The 22,513-nt window shown below is 42.9% G+C and overlaps 1 protein-coding gene across 8 annotated transcripts in view; it reads right to left on the reverse strand.

Annotated features, from left to right (window-relative positions):
* agrn (agrin) overlaps positions 1-22,513 on the reverse strand; it is a 259,292-nt gene that overhangs the window by 63,658 nt on the left and 173,121 nt on the right. For all 8 annotated transcript variants that reach the window (XM_063465477.1, XM_063465483.1, XM_063465481.1 and 5 more), the window contains 4 exons: positions 21,231-21,434; positions 11,604-11,825; positions 1,219-1,416; positions 512-712 (listed from right to left, as the gene is read on the reverse strand). In XM_063465477.1, coding sequence (XP_063321547.1) covers positions 512-712; positions 1,219-1,416; positions 11,604-11,825; positions 21,231-21,434 — 825 coding nt within the window. The remainder of the gene's footprint in view (positions 1-511; positions 713-1,218; positions 1,417-11,603; positions 11,826-21,230; positions 21,435-22,513) is intronic.

Genomic DNA, 22,513 nt, shown 5'->3' on the forward strand with positions numbered 1-22,513 from the left:
TTTTAGCAGACATAATAATCTCAGGCTCTAATATACTTCAGTCATCTATACTCAGCCCTTACCTCATTTTTAGCTACCTCTAATGCAGGAAGCATTTAGCTTGGGATGCCATCTACAAGTTCCAAATATCAAATGAAAAACTGTCTGCAATTAATTAGTTTCAGTTTATTGAGGCATCAAGGAGCAATGGGGGAAGCGGTGAGATCAATAAACAAAAACCAGCTGCAGCTCATACGTTGCACAGCACGCTCGCGAACAAAGTCAGCCAGACAAGCAGCCAATGAAAACACTGCGTTGAAAACGTACAGCTGACCTGAGCTTAATCACCCAGAAATCATTTCTGGATTTCTAACAGGTTTTGCTTACAGAAACACACCGCGGCTGTCGCCTCATGTTTTTTGCAGTGTTAAGCCGACGCAGACGTCGCAGCTACGAATCCACAAACGACTAAATACGGCACCGCAGGTCACTTGATAAAGATAATTACACCGTTTCAAAGTCCATTTCCTACCTTCGTCGCAGCTGCCGAGCCTCGCCACTTCAATTCTCGTCATCTGCGTGCAGGAATGTCTGCGAAGTTCACACTCATTGTCGTAGGTGGTGCCATCACTTCCACACACCAGGGAGTAGGGCTCGCCTGAGCACGGCGGGCACTCACACCTATTCTGGACGCACCGGGCACCCATGGCACAAACAGTGTTGCCACATGTTTCTGTATTAAACACACAGCAGAGGGGCAGGCCACAGCATGACTGGTGAGTTATTTTGATGGATATGATCCACACGGACATTCAAAGTCATCTCTGGAATATATTTTTAAACAGGATTTCTCTTTTCCTTTTTCTATTTGTCATGCACGCTGCTTCCCCTCGTAATATATTCCACTTTTAAAACATATACAGCACATGCTGCTGGAGCAATTTCCCATCTGAGAATTCAGTTTGACAAGTTTGCTTGTATTTGAAGTGCCTGCAGTTTTATGAGCTTCCTGATGGGCACTATTTTTACATGTCATTTCCATATTTAACTCAGAGCCAGAGGAAAGAAATGAATCTTTTACATATGAACATTGCGCACTTTTTTCCCTAGCTAATATCAAATCACCAGTTTGTGCTAAGATCGCTGATGTGTCCTTCATATTTATACTAATAATGACACACCGAAGATGACATACTGTAACTACCAGACATATTCTTCATAAATGTACGCATTACTTACTGCACTCTCCCTGGCCGACCACTCGGAGGTCCATCTGTTGTTTGCAGGCCCGCACATGCAGCTCACACTCGCTGTTGTAGGTGGTACCGTCGCTGCCGCACACAGGCTGGTAGGACTTGACACACTCTGACGGACACACACACTGCTTGCTCTGGGCATCGCAGATTGCCCCAAAAGAGCAGTTGGCACAGGCCTCATCTAGATGGGGACAAGCAGGCAAACAAATGGTTAAGTGTGTCTGTGCATGTGTGCTTCCTGTGGGATTACATAACCTTGGCTCCGAGGTCTGACTCTAACAGAAACGGTGAATTTAGAGGATATTAAGTTTCTTTTACACTGTGCGTATTAATGTATGGTAGACTTAAAATGGATTCTCTTATGTTATCATTATGCAAATGCAGTGCAGTGCAGTGCTTTTCAGCTCATCTTACTTTCTGATGATGCTTGAAACATCACTTAAGTGAATATAAAGTTGCGAGGGAATGAGTTTCTGGCTACTACAGATTCTTAAAGTAGTGCTGGTTTGTCATTTGGTCTTTCAGCCACAACATTAAAACTACTGACAAGTCAAGTGAATAACACTGATTATCTCATTACGATATAATGTTCTGCTTGGAAACACTGGGTCCTGTCATTCATCTATATGTTACTTTGATATCACAGGGGGTCATATGATTGTTGGGTTTTTCTCTGTATGCGTTGCTGTAGGGTCTACCTTACAATATAAAGCACCTTGAGGTGACTGGTGTTGTGATTTGGCGCTGTATAAATACAGCTGAATTGAATTATTTTGACACACCCATTATCATTCATTTTGAAAATGTTGGAGACCAAACTGGTGTGGTGCTAAGCAAAGAAACCAAAACTGTGCCAATACAGGAAAAAGTTCAAACTTACAGTAAAAATATTTTACTTTACAAACTCAGTATATGGAGTGAAGATTTGGAAAATTCAATCTTACTAGAGGATCGAAAATCAGAGTACTGAGATCCCACTTAATTACACACCACAGAACTGCTTCAGCCCTAATTCTTTGTGGCACAGATTCAAAAAGATGCTGGAAACATTCCTCAGAGATTTTGGTCCATACAGACATGATGGCATCGCACATAGACTGCAGATTTGTCAGCTACACATCCGTGATGAAAATCTCCAATCCCACCACGTCTCAAAGGATGGCCAATCCATCTAAGTACAGTGAACTTGTGTTCAAGGAACTAGTTTGAGGTGATTCGATCTTTGTGACATGGTGGGTTATCCTGCTGGAAGTAGCCATCAGAAGATGGGTACACTGTGGTCCCAAATGGTTGGACAAGGTCTGCAACAATACTCAGGTAGGCTGTGGTGTTTAAATCATGCTCAGTTGGTACTAAAGGGCTCAAAGTGTGCAACAAAAGTATAACACCACCAGCAGCAACCTGAACCATTGATACAAGGCAGGGTGGAGCTGTGATTTTATGTCGTTTACGCCAAATTGTGACACAATCTGCTGAATGTCACACCAGAAACTAAGACTGATCAGACCAGCTAATGTTTTTCCAATTTTCCATTGCCCAGTAGAGGTGAGCACATTGTAGCCTCGGTCTTGACGAGGCATTTTTGACCAGAAAACCTTCATTCAAACGATGTTTTGTCTTTCAGACTGCTCTGTAAACCCTAGAGATGACTGTGTGGAAAAATCAGTTTCTGAAATGCTCACAGTAGCCCATCTGCCACTAAAAAACATGCCACCTTCAAAGTCAGTTAAATGACTTTTCTTCCCCATGTTGATGCTCAGTTTGAACTTCAGAAAGATGTCTTGAACACGTCTACATGCCTAATTGGAGTTGCTCCCGTGCGATTGGCTAATTAGATATTTGTGTTAACAAGCAGTTGAACAGGTTTGCCTAATAAAGTGGCTGGAGAGTTATGTTACTCCTGACACATTGCATTGTTATATAAATAGACAAGGCACCAAAGTCTAAAGGAACACTAAGACAGTTTGGGTAGAGTGACACATGAAAAGAATATTTTAAAAGAAATTCCACTAAAATCAAAACTCTTTCTTCTTGGTTAGTGTTTAGAAGGACACTTTAACAATGGAAATGAACAAAAATGGAAAAATAACTCTGTTTTTTAAATGGATAAAAAAAAAGAAAAAGAACATTTGTATTTTATATGTGCTCCATGTCTCATAATAAAAAAATGTCTCATTTGTTGCATTTTTCTCATGCAAAATTATGCTAAGAACTAAGCATGAGAATCAAGGCAAACATTATGACCCACGGGTCTATTTACTATTCAGAGTTACAGGAAATAACCGGTTTTCCCATTTTTCCTGGGAAAATGAGGAATTTGTATAAAGCTTTATTAGTGTACATGAGGTACATTCACATGATATGAAAGAATACAGAAAGCCGCACACATGCCATTTAAAGTTTACTGCATGTCAGAGGTAAAAACTATGCCATGAAATAAAAAAAACTTCCCAGACAGAGCCCTACCACAGCACAAATCCATGGAGGAGGATTTTAGAAAAGATGCTAAAGTCCATGAAGTTCCCAGGAGCACAGTGGGTTCCATCACTAAAGAAATTTCAAGCCACCCAAAACCAGTCTTTCTGGAACTGAAACTAAATAGCTGAACACAATGAGCTTTGAAAATTGTCACCAAAAATAGATGAAGCTACCAGAAGGTCAACCGCACTCAGTCAATCAGGACTTTATGAGAGTGGTCAGAAACTGAAGCTAGTCCTGAGTAAAATCCACAAGAGGGCCATGCTAGAGTTTGCCAAATTACACTTAAATCATTCTGAAAGCATGAAGGAAACGATTCTCTGCTCTGATGAGACAAGAATTGAACTCCTTGGCCGGAATACCAATTGTTGTAAGTAGTGAAAGCCAGGTACTGGCTACTCCCATCCCTATGGGGAAGCATGGTGCCAGCCCCATTTTTTGGGAAGCCTTCTCAGCAGCGGATGCTGAAAAGAACTAGCCTCAACTGAGTGTGACAAATCACGCTTTCCCGTAAGGTTGTAAGGCTAATCATATATGGCCCAAAATATGCTGTTTTTCCACCGCTTTTCAGTCAGAATCAAGCTGAGAACATCTGTATTCTCTCGCTAGATGCTACCAGAAAAAAAGCGAAGAGAGCTTTTGAAATCCTTGATTTTAGTATGAGGATTTATCTAGCTCATCTGTTGACTGATTGACTGAGACAACGTTTCCCTCAAAAGAAACAGCAGGGCAGGCTCAGATATGCCCAGGGTGCTGACTGAGCCCTCATGGGGACATGAAACAAATGAGAAGGCAAATCCAAGTCCTCATACACAGAAAAGGCTAGTAGTATAGACACCTTTTCCTCTGACACCAATTACACTGGGAGGATTGCATTAGCACAGCTCACTATCACATTCAATTAGGGGCAGGCTAATACCCACCGCTGATTTAGCACTAATTGAGAGAGGCGAGGCTGGCTGCTGGAACCCTCCACATTATTAATCTGTTTATTACTCTTTTAGAGCCATTCATTTCCTTCATCTCTCCATCTAGTGTGGGCATCCACTGCTTTCTTGATTAACAGCTATCCACTTAGAAGTGGATATGGCAAGGAAACGTGGCACTTTATGTACAGTACATGGCCTGTGGGAGCCTGTAGGAGCAAACGTTTCATACTGTGGAGGTGGAATGATCAGTTCTATGAAGACATGCTTAAATTAAACTGCACGAGCAGGACATTCAGGGCAACTGTCTATGCTTAATTCATGTGTGCTTTTGCTCTGGGGCTATTTTTCACAGTGTGGCCTTCTGTCTTGAGTTTGAGTTTGGGGACATCTGAGTGCCTTGGCACCCGATGACATTTTTCTACAATCATATTTTAGGCTCCAAGTTTGTTGCAACAGTTTTTGGATTGCTCTGACCTTTTCCAACATGTCACTTTTTCTCTGCAGAAGGACCTTTACACTATTCTGCTGTTGAAGACCTGACCAGCACAGACCCGTTCAATACTCTTGCTATCATCTGGGTCACACAGCAATCCAGACCTCAGCGTCGGTGGCTGACCTCACTGATGCATTTTGTTTATAGGATGGGAGCAAATTCCTGCAGGTTCCACAATCTTGCAGAATCACCACATTACCACACCATACTTTCACAATGGGGTGTCACATAAGAGTGGAATATTGAGGTACCATTATTGCTTTTGTCAGTGGACATAATTGTAAGAGTACTTAACAATTATGTCCATTGCTCTTTCTATCCGAGCTCTCGAGGTTGTTTTTCTTTCCAAAAAGAAAGAAAGAATCTCCCCTGCACAGCTTTTCTATGACAAAAAATAAATACACATAAAACATAGTAAAAGTGTACTGCTGTGGTCGTGGATCCTCTGTGGCTGAGACAGCTATAAATCAGGAAGTGGAAGTGGTGAGTGTTGTCCTTTATCAGGCCCTGTGTCCTGATAGTAGCCTCGCTTCTTTATCAGTTCCTGCCCCTCGCACCTGGCTCTCTGCACTGCCTGATCCTCCAGACAACATGCATCACAGACAGAAGAGGAGGGGAGCCTCAGTTCAAAGCCGGGAAAAGAGAGGAGAATTGTTGCCATTACTGATAATGTTAGGATGTGTACTTTTTGTCATGTCTGATCTCTGAATCAGTTGTCTTCAAGTCTGTCATCACCATTTCTGGGTTTCAGTGGTTTCTGAAGGCAACCTCGCAACCATTAAAAGTTCAAAATTTAAGGTAAAAAGTCTGGCTGGCCATTATGAAACACAGACATGACAATAAAGAATGGGAGATATTACAACAGCGGATCTTTCATCTCATGCAAATGCTTTTCAGGCGCACTACCACAAGAACCTAGAGAAATATAGAGTATGACACACTGTCCAAGATCAAAGTAAGATATTTTAAAGCCTTTTTGTGTGAGTTCTGATAAAAAACGAAACAAAACCTGACACAAATATTAACTAAATAGCTTAAGAGTCAGCTAAAATTAGTTCTGCCTTTACAGCAGGATGATTCAGGCCAATAAAGGCTCAAAGATGGCACCATTCTCTGGTCCAAAAACAGCTGCCAGCTGTGAGTATGGAGATGGGCTGATCATTAGATATGCTTAATAACATTTGGGCAACCATTTAGGCAGCACTGGCACCCAGATCACGGGAGTTGGAATGTTCGCCATTCAGAGCAAGTCTGCCATGAGTCTGGCAATAAGGTGTGCTTAATCTAGACTCTGGCTGGGGTACACCAGTTTGGCATATGTGAAATCTACAGTATGTTTCTAAACCGTCTGAAGGTGCTCTCTAAAACGGTAATACTGGCATGGCATGGAGCAAAAGGTCCAGGTCAAGCTGAACATGGTTGCATGGCCTAACAAGTGAGCTACGGTGGTACCCAAAACAAACTGTTCCTGAGCCTGGGCAGCGATTTTCATGTCTGTTTTTGATACAGTGCCACCTGAGGGCCTGAAGATTGTGGGGTTCACATGTTGAATTTCCTCCTTGTCCCTTGTCCCATCAGATTTAATATACCCTAGACCACAGGTGTCAAACTCCAGACCTCAAGGGCTGGTGTCCTGCAGGTTTTAGATGTGTCCTTGATCCAACACAGCTCATTTAAATGGCTAAATGACCTCCTCAACATGTCTTGAAGTTCTCCAGAAGCCTGGTAATGAACTAATCATTTGATTCAAGTTTGTTGACTCAGGGTGAGATTTAAAACCTGCAGGACGCCGGCCCTCGAGGCCTGGAGTTCGACAGCCCTGCCCTAGACTATGAGATTTACAAAGATTTTACAATGTTACATTGACAAATGTTATTTTGAAGTTTGTATATGTCTTTTTTTCCTGACTGGTGAACCTGTGCCCACCTTTACTTTTGAGAAACTCTCTAAGATGCTCTTTTTGTACCCAGTCATGTTACAGACATATTGCCAGTTAACCTAATCCATTGTAAAATGTATCTCTAGCTGTTTCTTTTTAGTACCACTTAATTATTCCAACCTTTTGTTGCCCATGTACAAACCATCTTGAGACCTGCAGCCGCCATCAAATTGAAAATCGGCTAATATTTTTCATGAAATAGTAAAATGGAGCATTTTAAACATTGAATGTGTTTTCTATGTTCTACTGTGAATAAATCATTGGTTTATGAGATTTGCAAATCATTGCATTCAGTTTGTATTAACGTTTTAATAACATGGAATCCAAACTTTTTTGGAATCAGGGTTTCATAATATCCTCACGCATTTCTCTATTTTCCATTCACATCTTTAACTATCAAAGGAAACCTTTCTTCCTTTGGATGAGGACCTGCTAATATTTTGTCAAGGTCCCCTTGGAGTCCCAGAGATCTGATGTTAGCAACTTTGCACTTTGACAGTTTGTGCTGCTGTGTTTGGACAAAGTGTTTGTGGAGCTGAAGGTGAGAAGGAGGAACAGGAGCGGGTTGGTAGAAAAGTGTCCTTGAAAACATAAAGAACTGACTCATTGAACAGAAACAACAACAACAAAGACCCTCCAGCTTTACAGCATTTTTTGGATATCCTTACTGGGGAACACCTGAACTGCAGCTGAGGGGGTCTGGGAGGAGTAGTACCTCAGGATTAAACAGAAAGAAGCATGTTGCTTTGTGTTTTGAAGGCTTGTGAACATGCCTGGGTGATAACAACTCCCCTGTTGATGCATGCCTGGCCAGTACACTATTAACTCTGCCCCCCACTTTCTTTGCTCCTCATCATCTTATTTACCTCCATCTCCTTTCCTCTGAACATTTATCACATTCTCCTCCCTCTTTTCCTCTGCCCTCTTTTATTCTCTCGTTTTCTTTCTCACAGGCTGCCTCTGTGACCTATATTTCTTACTCAACTGAGAATATCATTTCCAACACCTGTGGGAGAAAAAAGGGGAAGTTGTTATTTCTGTTTCTCAAATGATTCAGGCACCTCTGCTCTCATCTGTTTGGGTAGTCAGCATGAATGGGCTTTTTTCCTGGGGTGACTGATATCCAGCTGGGGGGTCTATTAACCAAGTGTACCTCTTCCAGCCCCTGTTACAAGGTGGCCCGCCACTCCAATGCAGGAGGAGGAAAAATCTCTGAATAATAACAAATGTCACTCATATTGCTATCAGGTTGCACCTGAGCCATATAGATAACCACTATGTTTCCAGCCCGGAGGGATGGAAATGAAATTATGTCTGGGCCCATGAGAGGCAATAAGCTGCCCCCCCCCCCCCCCACACACACACACAGTTAAGTTCCCTGTTGTGGCACTTCTCTCACCCGTTACACTATTGCTACCCTCATAGCCTCACCTAAGCTCCTACTTCTGAGCCTGGCAGCCATAAATATGACAGCGTACACACTATAGAGCATTTGGATGGAAATAACAAAACGGCAACAGTAAACAAATGCATCCTTTCCTAGGTGAGTGTTCAGGAAATCATATAAATGAAATGATATAAAGACCTACAGTACTGCCGCCCCTCATCTCTTTATATTTTGTTAGGAAAATGGGAAACAGGTGCACCGATTTATTCAAACAAATTCAAATACACATGGAAATACACAATGTAAGGCAACAGTAAAGTTTGAGGTTTTACAGTTCTAATAAGGCTGAAAGTTAATATTTGGTATGACCACCTTTATTATTCAACTCAGCCTGAACTCTCTTATGTAAACTTTCTGTAATGTCTTTAAGTAAGAATAGTTCTTCCGGCTTCCTGAAGGACATTCAAAGCTCTTCTTTGGATCTTGGCTGCCTTTTGTTCCATTCTCTATCATGATGATCCCACACTGCTTCAATAATGTTGAGGTCTAGGCTCTGGGGAGGTCAGTACATGACTGATAGTGTTCCACTGTGGGTTTTCTTTTCTTTCCAGGTATGCTTTTACTGGCAGTTACACTGGCATTTTGTTTAGAGAGGTTACACCATGTTTTACAGATGAATGTAGACACTCACCTCTCTACTGACCTCCTCTGTACAGTACAGTAATGTATATCCTGATGTATAAGACCTGTTGCCACTTTTCACTTTTCAGTCCAACTCCTGTTTAATTTGGCATATCTCAGCCTTTTCTCACCGTTTACCTCACTTAAAGATGGCTTCTTGATGGCCACTCTTCCACTGGGACTATTTCTGATGAAGGTTTGGTGAGCAGTAGCTGAAGGTCCAGATGCATCTTGGATCGTTTCCTATGTCTCCTTATTGTTTTCCTATTTCTTAAGGACATGACTTTTAGCTACAATTGATCTACTGTAGTTGTTTAATCCTGCCAATTATTCTTTTGTTGTTAAAGCTGTCAGATAACTCTTTGGTAATCGCCTTTTTGGTATGAAATGGAGTAAATCATAGCAGGAGATGTCAATACAAGATGCTTTTTTTTGTTTGAATGATTCATAAGTCAGTGTTAAGTGGCTTAACAAGCAAAAAACACTTATCTGAAAATGGTCAGGTACAAGGTATGGACTGAAAATGTGTGAAAAAACAGCCAATGTCCAAATAAAAATGATGAAAGAGCTTCTGGAGAATTACTGATGAAGAAAAAACACATATATAAGAAGGTCTGGATCCTTGGAAATAAAATATAAAGAAATGAGGGGGGGCTCGAGACTTTTGCACAGTCTGTATATTTTGTAAGCCTAATTATCGCCAGTTCTGCTGCTCTTCTGCAGTGCAAAGGTCAGACATTCTCATTTTATTCACCTTCTTTCTGTGCATATATCTTTAACACTTAATTCCTATTCTTCTGACTCCACCTGAAGGCAGCACATATTGTTTCGCTCCTTTTCTGCTTCGTGAACCTGTATAGTATATTAGTGAAGGGAATAGCTGGTGATAATTAGGTGAGATAATAGCTTAAGTCAGTCAGTTGTTATGGTGCTGAATAAAAGCCCAGTAAAGCTGTGCAAACAGCCCAGAAATAACCCACATTATCATCGCCATCATTTCTCGGCTGGCTCGCGCTTGGCAAGCCAATGCCTCAGCATTTTTATGGCACCATTGCGCTGACGCAGGCCTGTTCCTCTGGGAGCCAAGAACCATCCATAGTGCTGGATTACACACAGAGTCCCTCAGCCCCGCCAGCTCGCCCTGCCTCTCGCTTTTTAAAATAAAGACTATTCATTACCGCGGAGGGACTCCGAGCCGTCTACCTGTGGTGTGGCACTGACGTGCCTGCCCACCAACTGAACACTGCTTTAGATCTGTTTCTCTCCGGCATACATCCTTACACGCTGGAGTTCAATTAAGAGAAAGCTGGGAGGGGAGGATGACAGATGTAGTACACAGGCAGGCAGAGAGTCCACATAGCAACTCTCCAGGAACTAACTCTGTCATTCTAAGTATAAAACTCTAAAAAAACGAGCTCTGTTAAAAAACTTTGATTCCTTTGTGCAAAAAATAAAATAAATAAATAAGTAACAACCATAAAATCTTTTCACACTTTAGATCACGAAGAGCAAACTGATTGTGCTGCACTGATCATGTTTGAAACTGCTCATCTCATCCACAAATGCAGTACTACAGAGGCCAACAGACTTTTGCTGTCTTTAAAATATGCAGGAAAAAAATCTATTGCATTAAAATTGAGTTACACAGACAGTCTGGCCATGGGGCTAACAGCCACTGTACTTCTGCCCAGTTTGAGTAAAAAGTGAATGACTTGATTGTAGACAAGCAAGAATACTCAATAACCAATTAGAGTCCATGGGAAAATTGGCGTTGCAAAATGGCATTATGCCACAGAGTACTCACTGAGTGGCTTTACCAAGCTGCAAAAACCTGTCCATATGGCAATGTGCCAGCATAGTGGGTATAGAGATATTTTTACCACTTGAAGCTCTGCTGTCGCTGGTATACTAATGACTAGCTGATACTTCGGCAGTGCAAGACAAAGCCAAGTGACTCATGTAGCCAATTACAGAAAAATATGCACCGCGCTCTGTTTCATCAAAAGCAAAGTGCATCTTCACTTAAAGGTCAAAACAGGCAAATTGGAGTTGTGGTGTTGCTTTAGAAGGGCTGATGATGAGCACAGAGGAACAGATAAAGAGTAATGGACAAGGGATCATGAAATTCATCAGTGTGTTAAGTATTGATTTGCCTTTGCTGGATTTGAAACGGCTCCCAGTGGGGTCACACATGAATATAAAGTTATGTGTGTTAATTGTTAACGTCTGTGGATTATAATTTTGCCTCTCCGCATTGTGGTGCTATTAATTCATTTGCTAAATCATATTCCGAGATCCTTCCATGTCTGTAAGCTATGATTCACAGCATTTCACAGTCATGTCTCCTTACTATAGCTGACTGCATGGGGCAATGTGACCGTACGAGCATGACGTTAATTTGAAATTCATTACTGAGATGCAAGCACTTTTATATTTGGGTTTTGTGACAGTGAGTACTCACCGCAGGGTCCTTTGTGTTGGATGCTGATTTCCTTCTGCAGCGCACAACCCATCAATCGCATCTCGCAGGGGCTGCCGTAGGTCTGGCCGTCGGATCCGCACACGGGGTCGGACGTTTGCGGGCAGGCCTCGGAACACTCGCACACCGCTTCGTTGTTCTTGACCACACACTCTGCCCCGTGACTGCACGCTACATGCAAGCACGGGCTCGGTATGTTGAGATCTGAAGGCCGACCACCCAAGAGACAGAGATCACAGTTAGAGGCATGGTAGCAAACAGTACAGCCTTATTGGTCGGGGAGAATATAAAGTTGAGGTTGGAGAGAAGTCTGGGGTTGCAAAAGGGCACAGGTGATAGTGAGGTAAGTTAGAGTATCGCTACAAATAGAAGCGCCAGTTTTTGTGTTAGAAAGGGTTTAGGGAGAAACAGAGATATGATGGAATATGCAATGCAGCCCTACTCCTGTGTCACCTCAACTTCCTCAGTTTCCTATGTCATTTCCTTGCCTTTGTACCTATCCTGATGTATCCTGAATCTTTGAAGAGTCCACGGAATCCGGAGGCACGAGGACAGTGGATAAAAACATGGCCCTGTAGCACAATAGAGATGAAACAGCCTACGAACAATGGTTGCACTGCCTTTTTTTTTCCTGCGCGTAAACGCCTGGATTAATTGACGTTCCCAGTGTGCCCCTTCAAAGGCTGCCATTTGCATCTCAGTGAGAGCCATTGCTTCAGCCAAAGCTGGTTGAACTGACATGCAGGAGCAAGAAAAGGAAGTGCACCAGGGATAGAGTTTGCTTTTTGAGAGAGTGAGAGAATTAAAAAGAGAAAGAAATAGGCGAAAAGAAGAAAGAGCCCTCTGCTTAATAATTCAAAAAAGGCAAGCTCCTGGGCAGAGGCAGATATGAAATGTGAACATCAGAGAGAGGTGTCTGCCTCAGTCTTTCCTCCTCACACGCTAACTCCAGCATGACTTCATTAAAACGAGGACAGGATTTTGCACCCATGGTTCTGGTAGCGGCAGATGGGTGTAGGCCGGAGCCGATAAAACCTGACTTGATCAGAACAGAGTTAAAACCTGACGAAAAAAATGGGCGTGAACAACGCTTTGATCACAGCCTCCCATCCCATCACTTCTTTAAAGCTTTATGTACCAGAGAAAATATTATATGGCATCGTGTGCACTCTGAGTCAGTGGCGCCGGCGTGCGTGCGTGAGCGCTGCCGGCTCAGCTCGACGGTCGGAAGATTGAGGCCTTAGGTGGGATGGTGCGCACTCCGGTATCGAGAGCGAGCGAAAGATGATAGCCTGGCGCCGTAGTGGTTTTCATTTAGAAAGTTTCACGCATGAGGAACGGATCCCTCTGCTAAATGTGGTGTGTCTGCAGATTAGAGGAAAACGCAGACGGAGGCATCAAATAGTTTCTGATGAGAAGCCGTGGTTGAAATGGAAAGTGGTGCCGTTTCACAACCAAAGCGAAACAAAACTTGCTTCCTCCTTCTGCGCCACCTTTCTTGTGAGCTTTGGTTAGATGAGTAGAGGTGCTGTCATGGAAACTGCCCTTTGTAATGACGCCACCCATGGCTCCATCATTATTGAGACCATTATGGGATTAGATGGCAACACGGGGGTGTTGTGGGTGGGGGGCTGACTTGGCATGTGCGAAGCCCCATGATTCATTTATCAGCTCAGGGATATTCAGCTGAGCCTCAACTCGTAGCGCTAACACGGGGGGGAAATTATCAACTGATAACGCAGACGGTGGCAATTAGCTTGTTGCACTCTGATGAAAGAAAGGGGGTATGTGGGATAAAGATCAGTGTTATCTACATAACACAGATCGTTTGGCTCATCTGTCTGAATTGTGATCACTCCTGAGCTGAAGTGCAGATATTAAAATAAAAATGAGAGCAGATGTAACATAGTTTGTCCACGACCGCCTACTGTTTTCCCACAAAGTTGTGGCTGTAATTGAGCAAATCTTTCCCGATCTCGAGCGAGGGCGCGGGCGCTCTCATTTCCGAGGGTGAGTGTTTCAGATTAAAGGGTGAAACACCGTTATTGATTTCTGTGTTGGGAAGGCGAGCTGGCTTTTCAAAAGAGCTCGGAGGTGCCACATAAATATGAAAGCTGCTCAATGCCGCTTAATTCGGTGCCGCTTCAAAAACAATTGATTCCCTGTGATCTCATTTCAACGCCTCGTGTCTGTGTGTCTCCAAGTGTGTGTAACCGTTGTACGCTTGTGATCCGAGCTTAACTGTACAACCTTGGCCTGCATTAAAGTTCACCAGCCCACTTCCCAAGGACGGGCTCCTAAAACACAACTGCAGCCTCCGATAAGGCCTTTGTCTCCCATTCTCTTTGTTTCACACTCATAAAAAAGATGAAAGAATTCCCCTCCAAAACTATTTTTTTATCATCCTCCACCTCTGGGGGGCAAAATTTCTGCCTGATTTATTAACTGGAGACAATATACGGGGGTGAAAAAAAAGACATAATCTCCCCAAGTGCAAAAAAAAATCTTGTGACACAGTTAAAAAAATAACTGAAGCTGTCTTTTTACTTTCCCTTGGATGCAGGGAGAGGCTTTGAAATGGCGGGCCTAAGCTTGGTTGCTCACAAGCCTTTTCCAGCTCTCTTTCGCTCTCTGGTCTTCTCCCAAATAGAAAAATCCATCTCTTCATGCATGTATCAGTCCTTCTTTCAGGCAAGTCCAGAATACACCATAGTTTCTGGCTTTAAACTGTTCTGTTTTATGCACGAAAATTAGCTTGACAGTTAGATGGGAGGTGCCAAACACATAGCACAGTAGCCAAGGCATTGTTTTAGTGGCTGAGCAGGTGAAGTGAATTGTCTCTCATGGCCATAGAGAAAAGTGGAAGGAGAAGAAAAAAGGCACAAATACTTTTCCCTCTCTCTATTTTTTTTTCCTTCTCCAATCAAGGATTCAGCTCTGCTAGTGTGTAATCTGCTCTGTTTCTGTACTACCACACCGGCTGAGAGAACTTTACATTCTGGGTGTCACCTCAGTCTGTATCCTCTCCTGCTAGGAGGCATGTAAATTTATCCATTTTAATTAGTGTGGTATTTTAATAGCATGCCTCCACTTCAGGACTCAGGAGGGGATTACTTCGGGTTAGGCCGGAGTGTCACTAGCAGGCCACGTCAAATATTGAGAGGACACGTTCCTCTGATTCCCTGATTGCTTACCTGTCTGCCTGAAGTCTTATTATTGCCCACTTAGTGGAGTTATATGACAGATAAAGTGCCAAGGACACCACAGTGCTGCTTATAAAGCTTAACGGCTCCTTGTTAGGTTGCGCGATGGCACGGCGCGCTCCGGTCAGACTCAGCTGTGACTGTGGCTGCTGCAGTGAGCGGGCCCACACTGTTAACCCCACCGTAACATGTCGCTGAAATGCTGGGAGATTATTTTGGCGAGCGTTTCCTCCCATCTCCGCTCAGCTCATACATATGTTAATTGGACTTTTCCCCCCTCGGGTCTGTGTGCAATTCCAAATCATTCCCTGTATTATGCAGGGCAGTGAATCAGTGTAATCCAGGTGATGCTTGCAGTGGCCAACTGGCAGGAATAATCACCTACAACTGCAACCCATTACAACACAGGATTCCAATAGGGTGCAGCCAATCTGCAGCAAAATCCCGCCTTCTGTGTGTCTCCACTGCCAGGGCTTTGATCCGACTCCCTTTACCTCCCTCACATTAAAAACATTTATGTATCACATTAGTCGAGGGAGAGGGAGGTGCAGAGAAAAGGCTATATTAGCATACAGCAAAAGGCATACCCGCAGGCTGTGTCTGTCTACCACTGAATACTTATCACAGGCAGGAGGTGAGTCGAAGCCTCTTTGTGCTTGTACAACTAAGAATGTGTTGCTCTTCAAAATAGAGACGAGCAAAAATAACATGGGGAGGGGACACAAGCTGGGATCCCCTGATCTTTTGACATATATCCGTCAGAGATGAGATGATACGCAAATATTGTTCGTCTAATCCAAAAAAGGTGGTGATCTAGTCATTAGGGTGTGTATGTTGCAGGAAGTTTAAAAAAGTAAAGAAAAAACGGCACAGCAGTTCGCATCACTTACTGCATCTCCAATCAAATCAGGAGCTACAGCACGAGGAAGGCCTAGGAAGACATTTTTTAAAAAAATGAAAAGAAAACTGTTGAAATTGGAAGAACTGCATGGCTGATCACACCCCAATGGAACACCAAGCCCGCCTCAAGTCACTCCTGACACCCCGTTGACCCACATTTCTCTGCAATTTCTGCTCAATGACAGCCTGCGGGCCGCAGTAAGTGGACCGGCGGTCCCTAGCTGCCGTCAATCAGGCTCCCACGGCACTTCCTCTAATTAACTTGATTAGCAATAACAGCACTGGTGATCTCAGGCTGACTTACACACTCAGGCTTCGCGACTGTTTGTTAGTCCAATCACAAACGCGCAGGGGGGAGATGCTCATCAAATAAACATGCAAATGATAAAATATTCTGCACAAAGTCTTGACACCTAAGGTGACAGATTTTTTCTTTCCTGCTTTGCAGAGCTCTTTGTCAATGACAATGTGTCTTCCACTGAGTGATTTTGTGTTAACCTCCAGAGGCGACAGGCAACACATTTCAAGCAACTTGCACTTGCGTGAGCTTTTCTGCACTTGTGATTGTGAGCGCTCACTCTCTCTCTCGCACACAGCTGTGTACACACGAAATGACAAAAGAGCCGCGGATAAAGATTTTGTGTCCTCAAAACCAGCTCCTTCATTTGTTCACTCCTTGTTTATGTGTGCGTGTGTGTTTCTAATAGGCTGTCTTGTGTTACTGATTTTACTGAATCATCCTCCTCTATGCGCTAAAAAGCAACACTGCTGCTTGTATTTTTGTTTTATGAACAACATAACCACCAATTCAGAGGGCCCTCTCTACTTCGTATTCTGTTAATACCAGACGTGAGGCTAGTACATGAACGGGCTCCAGGGACCTGTGGTGAGCAGCTATGCACTCCTGTAGTCTTTTCCATTGATTACTACTGAATATGCACCAAAATAGCATGCCCGCTGGGCAGGAAGTAAGCTGCAGCGCAACTTTGGGCCAAGATAGAGGAGAGAAAGCAAAGATTTAATTATGCATTTTCACTGCAAAAGTAATTAATTTTACACACAGTCTGGTTCCCTCATATCAAATAAATAGATTCCTTTTTTTAAAGGCATTTTAACAAGCACAATCATTTATGTGGGGAAAAAAAGTTGTTGAAAAGATATTTTCTTCCAATTAATGGGCTGTCTCATGTTGCTTTGTTGGTTTTCAGCTTCAGATTGACTCAGTGTCTTTTTTGGCAGAAAGGCATAGCAAATATACTTCATAAATATAGGAGCTAGCATTTTAAGTTGCTCTGTTATTTCATATCACCTTTATCAATGGGGAAATTTTATAGAATCAGAATACAATAGACTCAAACATCAAAGAGTCTCCCATCATTGCTCGGTCCTCTAAATATAGCTGAAAATACAAGAACATTTCTGCAACAACAGACCACGCTACATGCACACTTCCTTGCTTAGTTTCTGCCAATAGCCTGCTGTGCTGACATCATAGAGGACAGAGGGGAAGAAAAACAGGATTTCTTTGCATTAGCCTAAAAATATTCTTGTGTAGTGTGAAACACTTAATAGAGGCCATCTGTGGAGATTTACAATCAATCTCAAATTAACCACTGCAGACATTTTCTTGCACTTTATTCAAATGTCGGATGAAGGCAAGTTCGACTGCACGGCGGGGTTGCAATTATGTTTTAACCTGCTATTAAAACTGTGTGTGTACTGTAGAACAGCAACCTGGTCTATGAATAAGTCACACAAAGTCCAGTAAATAAAATAACTGAACCTCTTTAAAAGTTGATAGATCTTTTCCTCTGTTGGTGCCAAACGACTCTTATGTTTCCATCTTAGAAACCAAGGCTGCTGACCTGTCCGTCCTCCTTCCCAGCAGTCTACTCTGATTCATTTCCAGCAAAAGTCCTTTGCGTGTTTACAGACATCTGGAAGATTTGTGACTCTGTCTGGACTTAAGTAAATCAGCTAAACGTCACGTGGTGTCTTCATCTCTAAATTGAAGGTTTGGATATCAATCAATTTGGAGGTTTTTTCCCCCTAGGGAGGACAGCCGTCAGGACGTTATAGACATGTTGGGTTTCTTTACAGCACAATCCATTGTGGGGGTGAGTACCGGCAGGGAAGGGGTGACATTAAGGGCTGTCACCCACATGAGAAGAGATTTATGACTGTGTCAAAACTGGAGAATTTCATCCGTTTGACAGCTGGCAGAGTGATCGATCACTCCACCTAACCCACCACTCGGCCAATGAAACAAGAGAATGAAATGAAAAAGCTCAAAAATTATTAAATACCACTCATTTAATTGATCAGATACATGAAACTTTGCCTATAATCTTGACATGGTGGGCAACTGAGTGCGTGGGACTGTTTGACACAGCTCTCATTCTGATTTGACCTTTGACAGTACTGTCATGGCTGCAAGTGTGTTGGTGCGTGCGTTCTGATAGGCTATCGATTGATTTTTAAGAGAACTCAGTGCTTTGGAAGTCAGTTTGGAAGATGCTCACATCCTTAAATTATGTGCATCTGTCAGGTGAATCTCTTTTGTTTTACAGTGAGAGATCTACACGCTACAAGGTTGAATATAGTTTCATTTAAGAAAGAAAGAAAAAGAAAAATTAAGAGAGAGAGTTCTAATGTGATTAAACACATGGAAACACTGACACACACACACACTCCTTGCATGCATATCATCTGTCTGACTAAACCAACAGTCTCAGTGGGCACCTAGGTTTGCCTCTTTTGATGTTTAATTAAAACCGTATCGGGGGGCGGTGGCGTTTGTGGCGCTCTGTTTTGAAAAATATGCAAATGTCAATAAAAATGCATTAAAGAAACATACTACCATGCGCTGACGGCTGCGATGCGCAGTGGAAGGGAGGAAAGGATGAAGAGCGAGGAGGGAGAAAAAAAAAATAGCGAAACAAACGAGGGAGGGGAGGGGGCTGAACTGAGGCAGCATTTGCCAGAAATAATGAAACAGAGCAAAATATATAAGCGCTCGCGCTGCCATTTCCACTATTTAATTTATTCACAGCTCAGACGGCCGAATAATGCAAATGAGTTTTGGTGTCTCCTGACGCTGACGACTGGAGATAACTTTGGTATTCAGCTTCGCCCCAGTGCCTAGAGGATGGACGGATTTCTCTCGTTTTATCGGCCTCTGTCGCAACAACAATAAAAATGCGGACAGCAACTCTGAACGTGATTACACAACGCGTCTGTTGGGCGGATTTCTTGTTTGAGGTAATGTCACACGAACAGCATGAGCAGATTACTCCAGCTTTATCACGCATGCTGGGCTATCAGGGTTGTGATGGGAAAGAGCAAAAAAAAAAACCTGACTCTGAAAAAGATTAACTCAAGACGAGGTCTTCAAATCACCTCTAAAAATGATCACAGAGACACTCGGACACGTAAATGACACATGATAAAATATCAGTGCATTCTGCGTTACAGCTTTAAAAAAGATGTCATCTTAATTTGGGTGAATCAACCCTTTAAATCAGCCCCTTAACACGAGGAAACGCGCTAGACAGAGCGTGTCAGTGCCGAGAACAGAATGGGCCTTGAACATCTTATGATATCGGTTGAAATTCTGCCAACCTGCTTTACACACCGAACCTCGAATGAAGTGTGTGCAGCTTAAGGTTGGCTCACTAAGCTTAGAGGCTAACAAATCTCTTCATTCTTCTTTTATTAACAAAGAGCAATTCACAATACATTCAGCTGGCAGACTTTCACCAGCAAGAATGTTGATATGGGGCAGCTCCGCATTAAATCGGATTTTGTTCAATTACAGTGTTTAATGTTTTGAAAATCATTTATTTTTCACAATATCTGTGCCACCGTGAGACGGTTTAAGCTTAACAGAGAAATTATAGCAAGTAAACTAAAGTGAAGGGAATGGTTAAGGATAGGCAGGGTTGTGGTGATGGTGTTGACCGTTAAGAAGCTGATATACAACAGGAGAAACCACTTGTGTTACCTACACATACAGCCACCCTGACCTCAGTCTTTTAATGTTTTCACTAAGGATGTTCTCTGTTAATTAACATGCTCTCTGCTAGACAGTGTCTATGCCAAAGCAAAATCGAGTGGCTTCATTTTTCTGATTTAGCAACATGAGTTCTAGAAGACATAAATGCAGATTTGCACAAAATGTTAATTTTCTAGCTAAATGACGCATTCTAAAAAAGCTGTGTAAAATATGATTAAACTATAATTACTACTACTACTAGTAGAACTACTACTACTACTGCTACTATATACTTTATTGTGTCAGGTCTCTTTTTAGCTCCAGCCCTTCACTGGGTCTCTGTTCAATCCAGGGATGAATTTTAAATCCTCACATACCTGAATGATCATATTTTTGAGACCTTGTAGGATATAAAATGTTTCATTAAAATGCAGCAGAACTCCAGCCCCACTGCAGGAGTCATGCTTACACGTGGTTTTGTGCATTGTTGCAAGCTTTTTACGACACAATCCTGATTGATGGAGCGGGGGGGATTGTTTGGGAAGCTGTTAGGTTGGGATCTGGCGTGCACTTTGGAACATGCAATAGGAGATTAACCAGAGGTATGCATCGGTTAGGCAGGTGGGAACAGGAGAAGCTTCCTTTTTTTAGTTAGGTTGAAAATAAAACACAGAGAGGAGAGAGGGAGACTTCTCCAACCTCAGGGATCACATCTTTGCATGAGGGTAAACAGAAGGAAAAGACATTAATGCCACAAAGACACACAGAGAGACAGAAAGAGTGAGAGGAAAAAGACAGCAGTACAAGACCCCTCCTGTTAGGTCCGCACGGAGCGAGGGGAAGGGCTTCACCCCTCAGAATCCGCTTGATGAGGTCGCCCACTGGGTGACCCCACTTGCCACCTGCAGCCAGACAACCGGGAAGCCGGCCAAATGGACATAGACAGACAGACTGACTGACGCACTGAAACAAGAAAGAATAGCTTTTTTTATGCAAGAAGAGCACACAAGACAAAAAGACAAAGACAAGGGAGGAAAAAACGACAAAAGCCACTGAAGTGGAAGACTGGCACCAGTGAAGGAGTAGAAGACAGAGGGCGGATGAATGAAACATGAAGGTGGCGTTTCGTTTTGGTTGTCTGTTTGAGATGCTGGGATGAAGCGTGACAGGGGTGAGGAGATGGATGGGAGGTGAACGGGTGACGAATTGAAGGCACCGTTTTTGTTTTTTGGCACACCCATCCTTTCTGAATGTACACCCCACCCCTCCCCCACTCAGAGGACATCACCCAACCGTTTCAGATACTTTTCAGGAAAGTTTTAAGTACAGACGAACGTACCATCAGCCCAGACTCTTCAGCAGGAAAAACAGACTGAAATTGGATTACAAATACACAGAGAAAGACACACACCAAGGCAGGGATTCAGCACTGGTTCGTGCGAAAGCCAAAGAAGGAGGAATCCCCACCACCAGGTCACCACCCACCCTTTCCTAGTCTCCAGCTCTACTCACCACAGGGTCCTAGGTGCTTGGTGGCGATGGGGGTCTTGCTCAGGCACTCCGCCTTGCGTCGCATACAGTCATTGGTGTATGTGTTACCATCCTTGCCACACAGAGGCTTGTAGGTGCCGTCACACTCGATGGGATCACAAGAGCAGCGGGCGCTCAGCTGTTCCACCAGACACACACCATAGAAGGGACAGTCCTTGCATTCGTCTGCAAGAAAAACAAAACAATGCAGCTTCTTTGGATTGTACAGGGGATAACCCTACCTTAACCTTACCTTAACCCTTCCCCCCTTTCAGACCCACCATTCAGTGACCCTTTTTTGCTCTATGTGTGAACATCTGCTTTCACCCACTTATTCATTTTTTTTCCTTTAATGTGTACAGAGACTGATTAGGCTTTTTAGTTTCCAACTGCCAATTTTGTAACAGCATGACAGACTGATCATCACAGATGAAAGCATTGAAGAGGTACTTAGCAAACATAACAACAACAAAAAATTGAAGCTAGAGAAGTGTCAACCTGTTGTTCTTCCTGCTGTGTTAACTTGCTGGTACAACCATAAGGACATAAACCAGGCTATAAATCATCCAAGTAGTAATTATATGAATGTTTACTGTTGTTTATGGAGATAGGTGATGTTAGCAGAGGCTTTTGCAGAAATGCATGAAAGAAACACATCAGAGATTCATATATTAGCGGGCATGCTACTCTGCTACATGTGCTGCACAAAGTGGCGAAAGTATTGGAAACAATGTAGCTGGAGCCAGTGGGTTGGGCAAAGTCTGTGATGATTGCATTTTGGAATACACAAGCATCTTTTTCTACAGCATATATAAAAATGATTGCAGCACCCTATTTGCAAATACTTCCAGTATATCTGCAGAAGGCCCATGTTAGCTGTCGATCTCTGACAAACAACATACGCTGGAACATACAGTTATTCTATAGACTAGAAATGACTCCAGTTACATTTAAATGACATACTCAGATCAGCCAACACACCAGCGTAAGGCAGTAGTGCTTAAAAAGAAGTCGGACCACATTTGTTCCTGTCAAGTAGATTATTTGATGCTTAATTTGTTACATAACCTTTCTTGGATGCTGGATTCTTAAAAGACACAATCACAAGAGACTCAGTCTTGTCAGGTGACTGCAGTGGTTTGAACCAATCAGCTTTGTATGAGCAAGAAGAAGATGTTCTTACAAAGTTACTGTGATTCTAGCTGTGGTTTGTTGATGTGACTGGTTGACGTTCGCCTGAAGTAGACAATGACATACAGAAGGTT

The sequence above is a fragment of the Pelmatolapia mariae genome, linkage group LG20, assembly GCF_036321145.2.
Source record: "Pelmatolapia mariae isolate MD_Pm_ZW linkage group LG20, Pm_UMD_F_2, whole genome shotgun sequence".
NCBI classification, from domain to species: domain Eukaryota; kingdom Metazoa; phylum Chordata; class Actinopteri; order Cichliformes; family Cichlidae; genus Pelmatolapia; species Pelmatolapia mariae.